The sequence below is a fragment of the Cardiocondyla obscurior genome, linkage group LG06 (assembly GCF_019399895.1).
Source record: "Cardiocondyla obscurior isolate alpha-2009 linkage group LG06, Cobs3.1, whole genome shotgun sequence".
NCBI lineage: Eukaryota > Metazoa > Arthropoda > Insecta > Hymenoptera > Formicidae > Cardiocondyla > Cardiocondyla obscurior.
This window is the reverse complement of record NC_091869.1, coordinates 531,692-549,704: the sequence shown is the minus strand read 5'-3', so window position 1 is coordinate 549,704 and position 18,013 is coordinate 531,692. Positions and strand designations below refer to the sequence as shown.

The window sequence follows — 18,013 nt, the reverse complement described above, 5'->3', positions numbered from 1 at the left end:
GTAGGTATTTTTGATTAAGTACCTAGTCGGATCGGTCGACAGGATCACATCGATTGCATACGATCGAGTACTGCATCTCGAATGCATCACGGCACACGATAGAATGAAAAGTTGCCGGTGCCTGGGAAAAAATGGTAGGTAGCATCTTACACGCGGCCGATCCGCGGAAGCCATTCATTAATGTCCGATCGTGACAATATCACTGCCGCTTTTGCTTGACCAAACTATAGCTTGTTATTAGCTGAATCTCGATTTAATTGTTACCTCTTGAAACCGAGGCTGATTGGATCTTTCGCTTGGCTTGCTTCGCGCCAAGCGAGAGTTAACATCAGCTGACAAAAAAAAAACTTTGAGGTTTAAAGAAAAAATTCCATATCTCACTATAAAAGAAATATATATACAAATAAATATATATATAAATATATAAATATATATAAAATATATATAATAATCCACGACACTCAAATTAAATATTCAATCACGACACAAGAAATTGGCAACGATACGAAATATTCTCCGCGCGATTTCGATGTTGTAAATTTTCTTTTTCTCTTTATCTGGGATATATACATATGTACCTTTATATTTAGTTTAAATTAATTTATGTATATTACTGCTTTACAAGTGCTTATAACGATCTTGGCCGTGTACCTACAGAATACGAGAAAGTACAGCGGGATGGACGAGGACTCAAATTAGCGCGATCACTCCTGATTTCTGGGTGCTATTAAATTCTCTCCTCCGTCGCCGCCGCCACCGGTCGAAAATTAATTTCTACCGTGACCGGATTCGCGAATCCCTCGAGTCCGTCTTGGATCCCTCCTTCATTCAGTCCCCTCGAACTTCTCCGCATATTCTCCGTGGGATTACATGACTAATTACGCGACTACTCGGACCTGCTTAATTTCCGATCGATACGCTGAATGATCAGAAAATTTTGCGATCTGTCGCCCGAAGCATCGTCATTGAGTTCGTGTTAATTAAAGGCTTACGACGTGGTGATGTAAAGTGGTTTATAAAAGTAAATCAGAGCCAAGATTACCTCCGTCGATCACTAAGCGTCGCAGAAGCGCAAGTGGTGACTCAGTCGTTCTTCGGACGTTCGCCTCTCGAGTGATAGTATTCGTGATCAGTGACAATGATTATAAAAAAAAAGCAGAGCAGTGTAATATAGTGCCAAGTGATTTTGAGTGCTGCAAGACGTCAGGATAATCCAGAATGCTGCCACGGGAGGAAGGAAGGAAGGAAGGAAGGAAGGAAGGAAGGAAGGAAGGAAGGACGGAAAATAACCTGTCCTAACCTAACCGAGAGCTACAAATGTAAGTGAATAGGCAACACGCCGTCAGTCACAGATCACTCAATTGTAATTATCATAAAGATATTAATATAACTAATATCCCTGAATGTAATAACGCGCTCGCATCGTTTCTTCTAATATAATACAAAAATATTTTGTACAATTAAATTCAAAACCTTATCGCTTATAATTATTTTAATTAACATTTAAGCAATAATTAAATAATCAGATAGGTCAATGCATCGGGGCGTTATTAACACATGTTGAATCGTTCTCATTTCGGCGATCTCTAATCGGGCGAAATTAAATTTCTCGGCAACGCGTCGCGTCATCATAACGCAACAACCTGGTTTTGCAATGCGATAATTTTCACGTTAACGCAAATCAGCTGAGAGAAACGATGTATCGACAACTTTCGCGGTGCAATCGAGTCGTGCGAACGGAGCGGAATGGTCTTCTCGCCGGCGATGGTGCTCGAGCTGCGGGCAATTCTGCGGAAAACTTCGCAATCTGACCACACGTCAAACGCATTTGCGATTTGATTTATTCACCATTTCTTCCGGCACGCGAATCATAAGTTGCGAAACGGACGGCGGATTCATCTTGATGAATCAGATTGATCTAGTCGGGATAAGTTTCCGGGATGTACGCGGATGATAGATCGCGCAAGGTGAATCGCATTACACCTCGATTATATCCCCCGAACAAATTTCACGGCTGCGTTTTTGACGTAAACTTTCTGACGAAAGCGTGATATCGGTACCGACAGCGTGCATCTCGTTAAACGCAGCTACCTCGACGTTTATAATACTAATGTAAAGATTTGAGAATTATTTGGGGAATTAGTTAAAAATATTTAAATACAAAGTTTCGAAGCGTATAAAAATTTGCGTGCCTGCAAAATAAATTTAAGTTGCTTTAATATTTAAATGCCAAAGGTAGCTTTTCTCGCGAGTTTCCGCGTTACGTTCTTGACGTTATGTTGGACCCTCGGTTTCAAGGCATCGCATCCATCGGGGTAGTTTCAATGGAAATGGCGTAGCTGCGAATGTATGTCTCCCCCGGGTGGATTCGCGCAGTCACGATCTACGGAGTTACATCTCCGAGAAACTGGCGCGAACGTGGCCGCGATTCCTGGCGCGGAGGAGTAGCACTTACAATTGCACGTGAAATAAGGAGAGAAGGGTTGGGGGGCGGAGGGGGCGAGGTAGCTGGCAAGAATAGATGCCCATAGCAGGCCATCAAAGCCAGAAACATGACCGGTTGTTCGGCAAAGGCTGAACTCTCTCTTCGGCACCGACGAAGCTGTCCGCGTCGACGTCATTCTGCGCGCGGCGCGCGTAATTCCGCCGCATCTGTTAGCGAAACGAAAAGAGATCGCCGGAAGGAACGAGGGTGTAGATTTTTCGGCGATAACCCACGTTGTCACAACGTTCCTCGTCCCCGCAATTATAACATTTAACAATTAAAAGCTTAAAGGAGAGAAACTTGAAGAAAATAAATTTTTACCGAGCCGCGGAATATTTAATATTTAAATATAAATTATTAATGATTAATTTAAAGAGAATGTATTTATTTAAAAAAGAAATTAGTGTAGCGTATATACGATTTCTTTATAAATGACGGATTTAATGAATGTATTTTTATTAAAAAGTTTAAATTCAAATGTGTTAAGAGACGATAGTATTTACGTAGCGAGGCATGAAAAAGGAGTTCCATCGTCATATACATATATTATATCCCTGCGATTCGCAGTCGCCGCGTGAAGTTTCGATAAAATCAAGCGATACGATCCGACCGGCAGGAAAGTTAGGTAAGGGACTGACTTCCATGCGCTTTTCCATTTCGGCATATAAGCGCGTCATAAATTTGGTGTCGGCCAGCAGCCGCTGGCGGTTGTTTTATGCTCTCCGAGCAGGAACTTGGCCGGGTAATTCTGCAATGCGGTTGAAAGCACCGTCCCACCTTGCCCGCCTGCATCCTTTCCGGTCCAGCTCCTTCTCCGTCGCTCTTCATTTTTTTTTTTACGCATGTCCTGATACTGAGCATGACCGGGAATTACGCGCTCGTGTCGGAACTCATCATTGCGCTCCCGGTATGGTAAAAACCTCAACGTTGAAATAGAACCGAGGAGGCATTTTCTTTTTAAGTCGCGAAGCAAATCAGCGGGATCTGTTAAGTTTATGCCGTCATTCTTTTTTTTTTTTCAATTATCACGGTCTTTATACTGCTCGTAAATGCGGCTGATTTAGAAATAATTAAAGTGACGTTAATTATTTTGAGATTATCTTAAACAGTAAACAGTTTTTCTACTGACTTAATTCTTTATCTGATCGATACTTTACTTACGTTATCCTTTGTTAAAGACACTTTTATATTTCAAAGCGCACTAATCGATCCGCGAATAGATTAAACGTTGAAGATACTTAAGATCGACTTAACTGTGATTGGCAAAGAGATCTAATTACGTTCGGGAATTGGAATCGGATGTATCTTTTCATCGTGCGCGTTTTTACGTACGCGGCCGTACGGGAGCAATCGAAATTAAGTCGAGTACCATCTATCAGCGCAATTCGCACTCGAAGTCCCGCAGCAATTCTTGGCGATCGAGGGTCCTGGAATTGCCCTAATTCGCGAGATTCCCGATAACAATGGTAACCGCGACGCGCGGAGTTAACTTGAAGGTTAATTACGGCAGGATTTGAACGCAACCGGCGCCCCGAAGAATTTCCGGGTCCGGCGGAATGAAGAGGGCAAAGTGTTAATTTATGCGTTAGTCTCGTGCCTGGCATACACAACCGCGCGAGCGGGCAAACGGTGGGGGAGGGAGAGGGAGGATTTGCGGAACGAGGGCACGCCGTGAAAGCAACCGCGGGAGGAGAGGGAGGGAGTAACAGGGTGAAGGGTAGGTGCGGTGGTAATTCAGAGCAGTAAACTCGCAGCATACGGCATACAATATGCAGGTGAGAAAGGGTCTCCTCCACCTGCCACCACGCTTTTCCGTGTATTTCGACCCCGCTTCAACAACCTCTCGCGCCGTCTTTCTCGCGCTGGCGCATCTCTCTTTCGTCCGTCCATTCTCACGCTGCGAACGTCGTCCACTCCACTGCCCTTAATCATTGTGATCGCATTACACTGATGAATCCCGAATATCCCGTGCCGTCCCCGAGCGTTGAATGCAGCCTCGTAAATTGTATTCTCTGAAAACACCGCGGTGACTATCCCGCGGGAGAAAAACCACCGCCAATGTTTATGCTTTGCTTTTATTTTCCAGCCAAGTTTTGCACTTTAGTTTCAAAGCCCTTCGAATTTTACACTTCTGTCGTTCTGATATCTCTTTTCAAAAATCGGTCGTAATTTCCCAAGCGTTTTGCGCACGGGCGACGTTATCGTAATACGACTCTCACGCTATGTTGCAAGCCGTGACGAGTATGTGCACGCACATTAAAACGCATATCTCCCCAGGAACTTTTGTCAAAAAACTTACCATCACGTATAAATAATAAAAAGCTAGTAATGCAACAAAAAAAAATAGAAAAAAAAGTAAAAAAAAAAAAAATAGTGACATTCGAAATTTCAGCACACATTTATTTGGGAAAAATGAAAAAACTCTCGTTTTTCACGAAGCGAGCAGTCTGCGGTTAAGCTTCAAATTTACCACTCACATTCTTCGGCTATCTCCCCGCAAAAATCGGCTATAATTTTGCGAGCGCTCTTTTAATGGCAACGATCTTATCGTGCACTAAATTTCTCGTTGCATTGCGAGCTGTGACGAGTACCCGTGTGCGTGTACACGCGGCTGAGTATGCGAACGACGGCAGGATGCTACGTACGTGCGGCACGTATGCGACCCGCCGCGCCATAATTACGACGCCGTAGTTCCGTAATGGGATTTTCGATGGTTTCAACGCGAATTCCGGCACGTAGCGACGAAGGAGAGCGATAGCAACGATACGACTCTTGCCATTGGTCACAAAAGCGATTGCGAATACGCGATTAGTCAATTAACGCAGCGCATTGCGCGATACATATTTATCTTTAACATTCCCACGCGCGGAATCATTATCTCGGCAAATTGAAACACGTTAATTAGAGAAAAGTGAATCGGGACTGGCGTTAAATGCAAAACGACTTGACGAGCCGAGCGTATTATAGTCATTCAATCGTAACGTTTCGTCCGTGGATTTTTGAATCAGTAGCATGACTTAATTAATAATAATTAAAAGTATCTTTCTTGCAATGCCGTGATTTTCAGTGCCAAATACTGTTGTATCTTACATAGACGGGTTTCTTTTTTTTTTTTTTTCTAGTTCCAGTTATCGGTGCAATTAAATCAGCTTAACTAAACTTATCTTTTTGTAAGTTATCAACCGGATGGCGGTTCTTGTACCGAAATTAATCTCGTCCTTAATTAGCGTTAATATCGAAGTTTGGCGCGCGCGGAACGCGTGCAATCCGCACAAGTGCAGCGCAAACTTCGATAAAACTTCTCATTTATCGTACGATGCTGAAGTTATTGCAACTTTCTCGGAATATGAATAAAGAGTAATGTAGCGTTGCCTTCATCGCGAATACCGTTGCCTTCGTATGTTCGCCCAGCGTGAAATACGATTTCATATTCGCAAAATGCAATCCCGGAACGTTTTAGAATACAAAGCGCGTATTCGCTGATTGAGAAGAACATTAAGCGAAGAACATTAAGCGTTCTGTTGCTGAAACGTATAAATATTTGCAAGAAAATCATTTACAATGCATTTCCATGAATTTAAAAAAATAGAAAATTAACTTGCCGGAGTTAGTTTCCGGGTAATATCACTTTTATGTATGTCCAAACTAAATGCAATAATAAATGAAAATATAATTACGTAACTATAGCCGTCTATAAATTGCAAATAAAATAAAATAGTATAGTCATCAAAAATTATCGTAGGATTATATTTTATTAAATGTAACTTACATTTTTATAAAACTTTTGTACTTTAAAATGTACGAAACGCTAGGACGAGGTAATATCTTGCGTTGTAGGCAGAATTTACGGTAGAACGTGTAATTTGTATGTAATTAGCAAGAAAAAGGGAAGTGAATTCACGCGAATGATAGCGTTTTAACTTCGACTGATCAACCGCGTAACGTTAGCTAAATGATTCAAAAGGCGTCAAATTGTCGCTGATATTTTTTGCGCTACGTCATCAGTCAAGTGAAATGCAACTGCGCCGTTGCTCTATTTCGCAAAACCCGGTAACCGTGACCGAGATTGAGGGCCAGATTGCGCGAATTAATTGTCGACCATTCGAGCGTAATTAGCGCTAATTGCGAACTTTTCCCGTATGTGCGCGCGCTCAACGTTCACAATTGGAGAATGCAGTTGCAACTGCGAGTTTTCAGGGAAACTTCGAGTTCGCCGACTTTGCCCGGCGCAACTTTCAGAGGGAGAGGCGAAGAAAAAGAAAGTAAAGGACCGAGTAAAAGTGGTTCGGAGAGAATAGGAAGGAAAGGGGGAGACAATATCTCACTGTGACGAGGGGAAATAAGGGAAACAGAAATAAAAAGTAAACATAGTTTACGTTGGCTTCTTGACGCGACTCATAGTAATTACGTGCGCGTGGATATTTTTCATCGTCCTGAGATCACAGCGAGGCAGCGACTGGGCAAAGAAATGAAGGCTTGATAAATATTTAGCGCTAACTGACTCTGTACTTTACGGAATTTCTTGATCAAGTTTTAATACTCAATCTCGCAATTGAACTAAGACTTCATTAATAATATCTTACAATTTATTTCTTTGACAATTTAAAGAAAAAATTTTGTTCGCGTCAATTATATTTTTTACTTCGGAATATTAAAATATTAAATAAAATTAGAACGAAATTAATTTGTAAGAGGTAGAAGGAAAAGCGTTTGCTTACTTCGAGTCATCAAGCATCCGTGTAAGTAGAGACGAGGATAGTCGACACACCCCGTATATACGCGAGGGCATCTATAAATGTATAATGCGCGCTTCATACGATGTGGGGCGTTAAAGCGGGAACTGGCGAGTCGCCTTATGAATTTTAATGAGGTCGTATCGTCACGTGATAGGTGTAAGGGTTGTCTCGAGCCGGGGGCTTCATACCCGCTGTCAAACAACCCTTAAACGAGCTGCTGGTCGCCGGTTTTCATCCTCGCGACTATGATCTCACACGAGAGATGATCTGTGAGAAAACGTTAAGAGTTACAGCCCCTAACGTCGGTCTTACTTTAGTAAAGGGTGAATGTTATAAAAGTGACGAAGGAAACGACTCTTGCGACTACAAACACATATTGGTAAAAGCGAGGACTAAAATAAAGAACCTATGTTCACATATTTTTATGTAAAAATAAATTTAGAACAGTTATTACAATACTTTTATATAAATTCGCCGTACGTTTCGCAGCTTTGTGTTTGGGGAGGAACATTTAAAGAAATGAGGAAGACGAGAAAAATGAAAAGTAGGTTCAATCAAAAAAAAAAATAAAAAAAAAAGCGGTTCGACTTTTCGGACCTCACGTCGTTAATCATTCGCGCAAGACTCGATAGGCGCATGCATTATTCAGGAGCTTTTCGATGCCGCCTATGCATAGCTTTTGTCGATGTTCAAGCGGCCGCATTCGTCGGGAAAACCCGTCAGACGTGTGGAAAAGTGGAGTGAGTTTGCTCGTGCTCGGGTTGCCGCAGAATGGGTCTCTATGGTGGCGGTATCAGCCACATATGGGACTCTTGCTGTAATTCATTCGTGATAACACGACCATTTCATCGAACCGTTGCCAAACCTTTGGCAAACCCGTTCCGGTTTCGTTAAAGCACCGTCTTTGTAAAAACAATTTTAAACGATTTCACGTATACAAAATTTACATAAAAATATTTCGCCGTGGATGTATGGATAAAAAAAAAATAGTTATATAATTATATGTATACTAGAGAAAATAGATACTTAAGGAGAAAGTTTCTCATTAAAATATTTCAATAACCAGTCATTTTTTTTACAAAGAATCGATGGTCAATGAATAATTAAACAGCTTGCAATAACTCCACGAGAGAATTAATTTTGCATTTTATACCATGGACAAATTACGAAAGTTGTAATATCTCGTCTGACCCGTAATGTAGCGATATTAAAACGAATTTTGACCTTTCCCTACTCACACCGAATATTAAACGTGCGCTAATATTTCAGGACACTTCGCGCTTATTGAATTTAAATCGTGCTTTTCATGGGATTTGCACAATACTCGCCTACGTTTTATATAGTAAAATATACTCTAATCTTCTCGCAAGATTTTCTGATTTCTCGTACGGATGAAAAATGTAATTATATGAATTATACGTATGTATGTCTGAAACGGATAGACGTGGAATATTAGGAAACATTTTGAATGTCTGAGAGAGACACTTCTGACACTTCTAACCGTGTAGAAACTTTCTAGGACGTTTCAAGCCGTCGTGACTTTCTTCATGGAAGCGACTGACTAATTCGCGTCTGTATCACTTTGTTTCAATATCGTCTTTCCGTGCGAATTTTATAAAATTAATATCTCGATTTTATTGCAACTTAATTTTACGTCACGAAATGTCTGAACTAATTAGGTTATTTAATTTTTATGAAAATTTGAACAACGACGTGTTACAAATTAATATATATAATTAAAAATTATTTTCTAATTTTTTTTTTTCCGTTTATAACAATTTTAAACTTCAAAAATCGATGGTCTGTAAGAGATTTCTTAATCACATTTCGAAAACTTTGTAATTGAGGGAAAGTTTGAAAGAAGCGGTTTTACTTTGAAGAACGAATTGTTCGGGAATCAAACTTCGAAACAGTTTCTTCGATCTCAATGGAGCGGAAACGAATATGCTACTTATCGATGCGATATAAAATGCAGAACGGACGGATCTTTAGGTCGGGGATTTTGGTGTATGAGAATCATGAATCTCTACCCCCGTTGTTTTCTTATTTTAACCGGTTATGCGCATTCATATCGCCGTGACGCGATTTATTTGCACCAATGGCGTAAACGCGCGGGTCACTGGGTCGCAAAATTTGTTGGAAGTTGCGCGAAACTCACAGCTGCCACATGAATGCAATAGTACCAGAGCGATCAGGTGTAATGGCAACTGAATAACGATGTACGTATCCCAAAGAGAAAAGTAAAAACATATTACTGCGAGATAAAGAAAAATTGACACGGTCAAAAACACTTGCAGACTTGTTTCTCTAGTGTCTGTCCATATATTTAACATTTTATACAGAAAAAAAAATATAATACATAAATGTAACTAACAGACTAAATCATTTTAAGTGTAAAATTTATAAAAGTAATTTAATATGCAGTATATGTATTACATATTTCAGACATTTTTTATTTTTATTATATGTTTTAGTTTTTTAATATAAAATGTCAATTTTTTTTATTTAAATTTAATTAAATTTAAAAGTAAGGATATTATACTCTTTAGGCTTTTACGATAGAACAATAAAAATATTTGGCGACGTTATTCGTACAGAGAGAAAGAGAAGTTAAACAAAATCACAGGATGCGGAATGAAACGTGACTTGCGTTCTCGTTCTTATGTGCATCCTTTGATGCATCTTCCTATCCGACCCTCATCCCGTCTCTTCAGCTCCGGCTTTGCTATCTGCTCGCTTTTGCCTCCTTTGACCTCTAATTCGACGAGCAAGATTCACCGTAGCGTGTGTGCCATTAACCCAAATAATTTTAAGCTTGAGAGTCTCCATGTCGAATTTCCCTTTACCTACATTTCCTTTACGTTCATCCATATTTTTTTTATCTTATTAAAAAAAAGTGACCAGAACCATATTAGCTTAATAAAAGGAATATGTGTGCTCAACGCAGATTGAATATACATTAAACTCATAAAAAGACGCGTACTTAATTTATTTGTTTAATTAAGTACGCGTCTTTTTATGAGTTCTTCTCTCAAATACGTATTTTAAAATAACTTAATCATATTTTTTAATGAAACGGCATATTCTTTCTTTCCTTTTTTTTTCCATTATAAAACGATCTAATTGTAATCTCTTATCATTTGCGAAGTAACCTGAATCGCTCAGTGCATCACCGAGTGCATCGAACTGCATCGGGCTGTTACTTCCTGGCGAATTGTCGGTGTGCAGGAAAGGTCCGTTAAGCGTTTTCGTGTAAGTTCGAAAGTCAATTGGTCTGGATTCGCGTAAAGTTTCTACGTTACTTTTTGACGGGAAAAGGGAGGAAAGAGTTGAGTACGTTTCAGTTTCCGATCGAGGTTCTCGCGCCAGATATGAGGCGTAGTGTAACCCGCGCGACTGACTCCTGCAAAGCTAACGAAACTTCTACAAAGAAAGAAAAAAAAAAAGAATTACGATTTATAGCTTTGGTGATCAAAGTTTTCTGGTGTATTTGTAATCTGCAGAATGCACGTGAATTGATCCGATGAGATAAGAAGAGAATGGGTAGTCTACTTCAGTTAAAATAATTTTGTTATTTTTGTCCCTTTTTTTTATGTATTTATTTCTATAGTTTGGTTATTGCACGTACGATTGTGATATTAATACGTAATAAATTAAAAAGATCCATCGTTATTTCAACACATCGCTTTATAATATATATTTAAATAATATATCCAAGACAGTAGTCGTTAATTATGCGTGTTTTAAAATTCCGATATGTATCGCATCGATAATGTCTTGCAATTATCGCGGATTATTGGAACACAGACATGTACAAAAATATAGCGAAATATCGATGGTACGGTAGCACGGTGAATATCGGAGTTTGCGTATTTTAATATTTATTAACGGCTATTGGGGACCAGATGTAGGTCGATGTACTTGGCAAAACGCCGATATTTGATGGCCAGTCATTAATCCTTCGCGCGAGGGATTTACGCGGCCCAAGGCGAAACGGGAATTCAATGCGATTAATTAATAATATTTATAAAGCTGTGGGTTACGATTACAATGCACCACGGTGACCCGTTATTAACATGATTCCGAATCTTGCAATTAAATATACGGCATACGGTTTTTATGAAATTACCAATTAAAATGTAATTTATCTTTTTATATTAATACGCTACCACCATTAATCTGCCATTTGGAGACATTGATTTTTTATACTTTTTAATGAAATTTTTTTCTTTTTTTAATTTGAAACATTTTTTCACGCAATTCGAAATTTTTACACAATCTATAATTATATCTTTTATCGCTGTTCTAGAGATGCTTGTCATGATTCCTGGACGCAGCTGCGACTTTCGCCAATGTTCGGATGCATTTGTCCGAATAATCATATCAAGCGGCGGTGCGACAAGATCTTCTCAACGGTGAACCACAATCCCTGCGTTGGTGAGTCCATCTACGATACGCAATTTGTAAAATTCTCTCTTTCTCTATCCATGTATTGGTATATATTTCTATCGTACATGTAATTACTTACGGAAATCAAAACTTATTTAACCTGCTAACAAGCATAATCGTGATGTTACATATTTTATAGTAAAAATTGCAGATTTTATTTATATATATGCATTATATACATATAAAGTCTGCTTATTACAAAAAGTATGCCGCAACAAATGCAGATTTATTGCACGACTTAAATATCGATATGAGTATCGTCGGAAATTAAATGAAAAGCTCAGATTGTATTTATATTTAATTACGTGATGTGGCCAAGTTCACATTACGTGATACGTAACTACCTGTACGAGAAATTTTAACAAGTTTTATCATGAATTGGAATTTGAACATAATGTTGTGACGTGAATGAACAAGTACAATTATATTAGCACCTTGTGAAAGGCGATTGTCGATGTTGTGAAGTAATTTTGGATATATATATAAAAAGTTTCTTCCATCATGTCCACGTTGAGTTTACAAGGTTTATCCTTGCGTGTATGTCTGTGTGTATCTTGTACAGAATTCTTATTTGATTTCTTTCTGTCGATGTGTGCATTGAAGCGTTTCCATCGATCCTGGATTACAACGATAGATCGCTCATTATAGCATAAAAATTTACAATGTGGAGATCAAATCGTATTGCGAACAAATAATTATATTTTATTGTTGAAAATCCAATGTTTTTAATTTAGAAAGTTTACACGTAATTTAATATGTTCACTTAATATGTCACGATGTTTGAGTAAACAGATTAATATTATTAATACGTATAACAATAGTAATATTTTATTACTTTGTATATAAAAATAATTTCTTGCTTTATTAAATATTCCACATCTTTTTATAAATATTAAAGCAAGTGCACATTAAAATTATAAACAATATATAGAGAATAATTTCTAAATAGATTAATCAACGTATTAATAATTATGACAGTAATTACGTTTTATCCATAACCGACGGTACTTTCAAATTCTTGCGACAAAGTGGGAAATTTGTTATCAACAAAGTGCATAAATGAGAAGGTTCATTGTAGTATCAGTCTCGCGTTTAAAGCGGACTTCCAGCTGAGAACTGACGTACACTAAACTGAAGCCACTTCCTGTTACTCTCTCATTTTTTTTTTTCTCCGGCATCAAAGTTGCGAGCGAGGTAGAATGCTGCTCGACGGGGCAATTACTTTTAAGCGATACCGCGGTGTTCAAGAACGTTATCCTCACCCTCGGATAAGCTTTCTTCGTAATTAACTAAAGAGGCAGAGATGCAGGCATTAAAACGAAGATAACAATGAATCCTAACTTTGAGGGCCAAATAATAACCGATGCGTCAGAGAGATCTATCGCTACGGTAATTTCAAAAGTAAAAAAAATTCTTTTTGGATAAAAATATAATTTTGCTGAAAGTATTTTATTTTAATTAACGGCTAGTTTGATCATCGATGTACGTCCAGGATCGATTATGCTTCTGCCCGTGCCTCGCAATTTGTAATTTAAGATAACATAAAAACTCAGGCGTGCACAGTGCACGCGCAAAAACGTAAGTATCTTTACACGCATCACACGCATGAGCGACAAATATGTCTCTTTGCGTTGCGTTTGACGAATGAATCGCGCCGACGATGCATAGTGCGAACGATGAACGCGACATACACACTCCACGATAGCATTAACAGTTGTGGAATGCGTGACTGGACGAGAGCAGTTTTCAGCACGAAAACGTAAACGAACAATTAATCATTACGGTAACAATGTTATAACGTAATTAACATCCGACGCTGCGGACATAATGTACGAACAATTCAGTTTAGTTCTCGACGCAAGTACTTTCCCTACGCAAAACAAAGAAACTGCGTTCCTTTGCTACAATTTTGAAATTAATTTTAAACGTTATATGTTACGCTGATCACTTAACCGATAACTAATGCAATTTAGCGTTCAAGTGCGGAAGAAATCCAATTTAAATCTTCTTTAAAAATAATATTCTTATACTTGACTTAACACATCAGCACGGAATTATAACTGAATTAAAATTAAATATTATGAATCACTTTAAAAGAATTTAATTACTCTCTGTCAAAAATTTTACTATTTTATTATTGTATAATTCGATAAAAAGAAAAACTTTTGAAACAATTTTCCGAATAATGTTTAGAATGCAAAAATATTTGAATAATCAAATCGTATCGTAATTATTCACGAGGCATATTTTTATATCTTAAATGTGTTTAAAAATATTTTTATTATTTGCACAAAGATATTTCTCATAATGATATACATTTCGTTTGATTTAGATTCTCTAAAATTCTAATATACATATGTATATTTTATGATTTATATGAGCACACGTTTTTTAAGGCTTCTTCGCTTTAACAAATTTTTGAAATACTTTCGAAACCGATGCGATATTTTCGATGTGTTACACTCACGTGCAAGCTTAAACATAAATGAGACGTTCGAAGCCGTAATGCCAAACGATTCGATATGTAGATTTGGATCTTGAATTGAGATTGGAAGCGCGACTTTAAATGGATCGGTCCTTTACCATCTTTCGTTTTTCTTTTTCTCCGAGATATCGAGTAATCAGACGGTAGGTGTATGAATAACAATGAAAGAGAAAGAAGGAAAAAGGAGGAGCAGTGTCATCCTCGAACATGACGTTTTGTTTAAATGCTTGAACTACTTTGCAATCGAATCAAATTACGTTTTGTTGTTACAAATGATTGAATTTCCAAGTGTGAAGAGGTTTATCAGGCATTCTATCATTATGGCGGTTTAATCGTGTACGTTGACCATTAAATTACATTTCTACGAATTGTCAATCGATCGAAAGAAAAGAGAGAAAAAAGAAACTAAATTTTTAATTGATAGATTAAAGTTTTCTTTCTCTTGTCGTGGCTCATTAGCTATTAATTATCTAGATACGATAGATTTCGATTACATATATTTTTTGTAAAAAATTATTAATTTAAATTACTAATATACGCATAGAGAGATTCAAGATCCAACTTCAACGAAACAAACAAACAAGTAGATTAATTACAAGTGCAAGTATTTATCGCAACACAACAGCCAGTTGTTTTGAAATAACAGCGCACAGTTTTCAGTTGGTTTTTCATGTGTAAAAAGTCCGTGTTATTTTTATGATAATCTTGCTTGCTGTTATAAAAATCCAACTATCCTCTCGTATACGATAAAACACAAAAAAAAAAGGGAACAAAAATAAAAAAAAAAATCTCTGTGACCCCCTACAATTGTCATACTTTCTGGGTGAATAATAATACCGAAAAGTGCAATATCTTGAACAACGTGAGGTGTTTCATAGCCGAGCTACGGTAGAAGCTTACGATATTTTTCGCAACGGTATGCGAATATGCGAAAATCTACAGAACGAGGCTACTAAATTGTAACCGCCATATCTCTCACTAAATGTCACCAACATTTCTAACTATTCTGATTATCGCGAGGTCTGTTGCATCTCACGTTACTCATCCGAAGTTAATAAAACGGTGGCACGCCAGAGAAGTAGCAGAGCGCATGATACTCAGAGTCGAATGTCTCGTAGACGTTCGATCGGTACTTGAGGGGGTTCGGCGTGGAGGGTCCTCCTCCGCCGGTCCGGTCCACGGGAGGAAACGACGTCCGTTCCGAATGGAGGGAGGCCCGAGGAAGCGCGAGGAATCGATCCTCGAAATCCCGGAACGCACGAGAGAAATGTCTGCACGAGAAAGCGCACCTCGGCACCCCCTACGAAGGACGCACTCCGCCCTTGGAGGATTCGCGTTTCGAGACCAATATCCTCGCCGCCGCTCCTCGGAGGGTATCCCCGAGTGTCTCTCGCCTCATCCGTCTGCGATCTCGCGTACATACATACATTTCCGGCGCGTATATACGTCATGAATATTTCGACGCGCCGCGGCGACCGCTCGCGCGGGGCTGCGCCGACAAACGCCCGGAGATAAATCGACGAGATGGAGAACGCTATCGAGACGAAGCGGCCTCGCGGGAATATCGCTGCATTATATTCACGCTCCTGCGATTTTTACTCGGATTTTGCCATTTTAACGTTAACCGATCGACCGGCTTGCATCGCGAAACGTAACGCAGCGTATTATCTTTAGATCTACTATTTTTCTTATTCCGCGACGTACGAATCAATCAAGCCGTAAGCACGCTAATTACGGTTCGGTTAAATATTACTCGTCTCTCGTTTTAACTTCGTATTCAAAATCTTTTTTCGATACGGCCAATTCGATGCCAACTCGCGGGCGTATCGATTTATCAATCCTTTGTACTGTTGAACCGACGATAGAACGTCTGACGGGATTCGATCGCTTCGCATCGACACCTGCAATTTCCCTTTGTCGCCGTAAATCCACTGCGACGAATCGACGTCGCGATCGGTTGAGATTGCTTGCGCCGTGAAATATGAAACGCGTACACTTGACGGATGAAGCGCGAGTCCAAGGTGGCGGCGATGAGCTTCCTGGACGATCCTGCGGGGTGGAGCGCACCAAGAATTGTGCACCGCATGTCGTATTTCTGCATGCCAAGAGTCCGTACTGGGGAATCGACGAATCGGCACCCGCATGCCTATAACTTACGGCTTGTTTTCTCTCTGAAATGTGTAGTCTGTTAGTGTGTGTAACGCCTACTACGACTCTGTCTACTCTCTATACTCGACTCACTATACTCTCCTTCGTTCCTCAATGTCGCTGAACGATTTATCGGAAAACGTCGAATGGTTATCAGAGTTATTTCGACGAGAAATTAAATATTTAAACAAATGAAACGAGTCGACGATTGACGTTCGATAAAATTTAATTAAAAAAAAAAAAAAAAGAAATTTGTTAGTTTTTTAATATTTATTTTCTGTGTTTCAATAAATTGTTCACAGAATAACGTTGTTAGTAAGTGTACCAAGGAAATACTTGCAAGCACAAAACTCGTTTTTCTGTTTAAATCTCATTTTTTATTTATATTTTTTTTTATTAGAAATTAAAATTATAAAATATTGAAATTTGCGAGTATTTAATTCCAATAGTCTGGTCAATGTTTTGTAAGAGGTTTAATAAAATAAACACTATACGTGTGCACTCTTACTTTATTAAATTTGCAATTAAAAAAATTGAAGTAACAATTGTAACGTGACGGTTGAAAGAAAAATATACAATTAAAAACGAAATCGGCAGGCAGTAATTTATCCGGGGTTCCTGGTTTACGAACGATTGACGCGGAACCGGAGTTAACCTGCTTGATCGGCGTCCCGCGGTCTTTTGCGACGAACCTCTTGGAAATCCCAAAATCTCTTAAGAACGAAATCACGCTAGGCGAGCAGCGCGTCGCTTCGGGATAATTTCTCGCGTGCAGTAACCCTCAATACGAGGATCCCTTCGGCTCTGGACGGAGTTTCAAGTCTCACAGTATTCTCGAAGGAGCCCGAAAATCCTCTCAGGAAGAGACGCCAGGTCGCCTGTCGATTTCGATTATCTGCCGGTTCATTTAACTTCGTCTTCTTGCCGACTTTTTATTTCGCATCGCACCGTCACTCTCGGCGAGAAACGAGAAAACCTCGACGTCATTTGTGAGGACATTCTGAAAAATATTTGCCGCTCGTTAATAACGCGCTTGGAATAACTCACGACTTGCTAATTAAATAATTGAAAATAACATTTTTAAAAAGTGAGATCTTTCGTATTATCTTAATAAAATTTTAATGTTATAAATTTTTTATTAAGTGACAATTGGAATAAAATATTCACAGATTTCGTAATGTATAATATTGATTTATATGTTAAACAATTAATTGAAATATGTATGTAAATTATTTAATTTTTTTTAAGCTGCCTGCACAATTTTATCCATTTTTACTTAATTTATATGTTTTTGCGTGATGTTCTTCCTATAAAAATTTAATTTTTATCAAATTGCCAGGAAACTGGAAGAATATTTATTAATTCGAACGTACTAAATTAATTTTACAACATGGAACGTTGCATCTACAATTACACTCATTTATCCTCGTGTTTAATGTCTCGGAACATCGATAATACTCGATATCCATGCGATTATTTATCTCCACAAACAGAAGCTGGTATATTATCTGCCAGCTGTATCGAGCCGAAGTTTCCTCTCTACGATGATCCTCCGTTAATGCCCGTGCACCGCAACTACCATCACCATCACTACTATCACCATCACGACACTTTACCCCACAACAACAGCACGCAGACCTCGCACGTTGCGTACCGATGGCGAACGCGCACCCTCACTCACCCCGTTCTCGTCCGCGGCTCTGCTTCTGT

At 38.8% G+C, this 18,013-nt stretch overlaps 1 protein-coding gene across 3 annotated transcripts in view; it reads left to right on the top strand.

Moving 5' to 3' along the window:
* The window catches only part of Gfrl (Glial cell line-derived neurotrophic family receptor-like), a 223,754-nt gene that overhangs the window by 168,735 nt on the left and 37,006 nt on the right, over positions 1-18,013 (top strand). For all 3 annotated transcript variants that reach the window (XM_070658458.1, XM_070658459.1, XM_070658460.1), the window contains exon 5: positions 11,531-11,658. In XM_070658458.1, the coding sequence (XP_070514559.1) occupies positions 11,531-11,658 (128 nt within the window). The remainder of the gene's footprint in view (positions 1-11,530; positions 11,659-18,013) is intronic.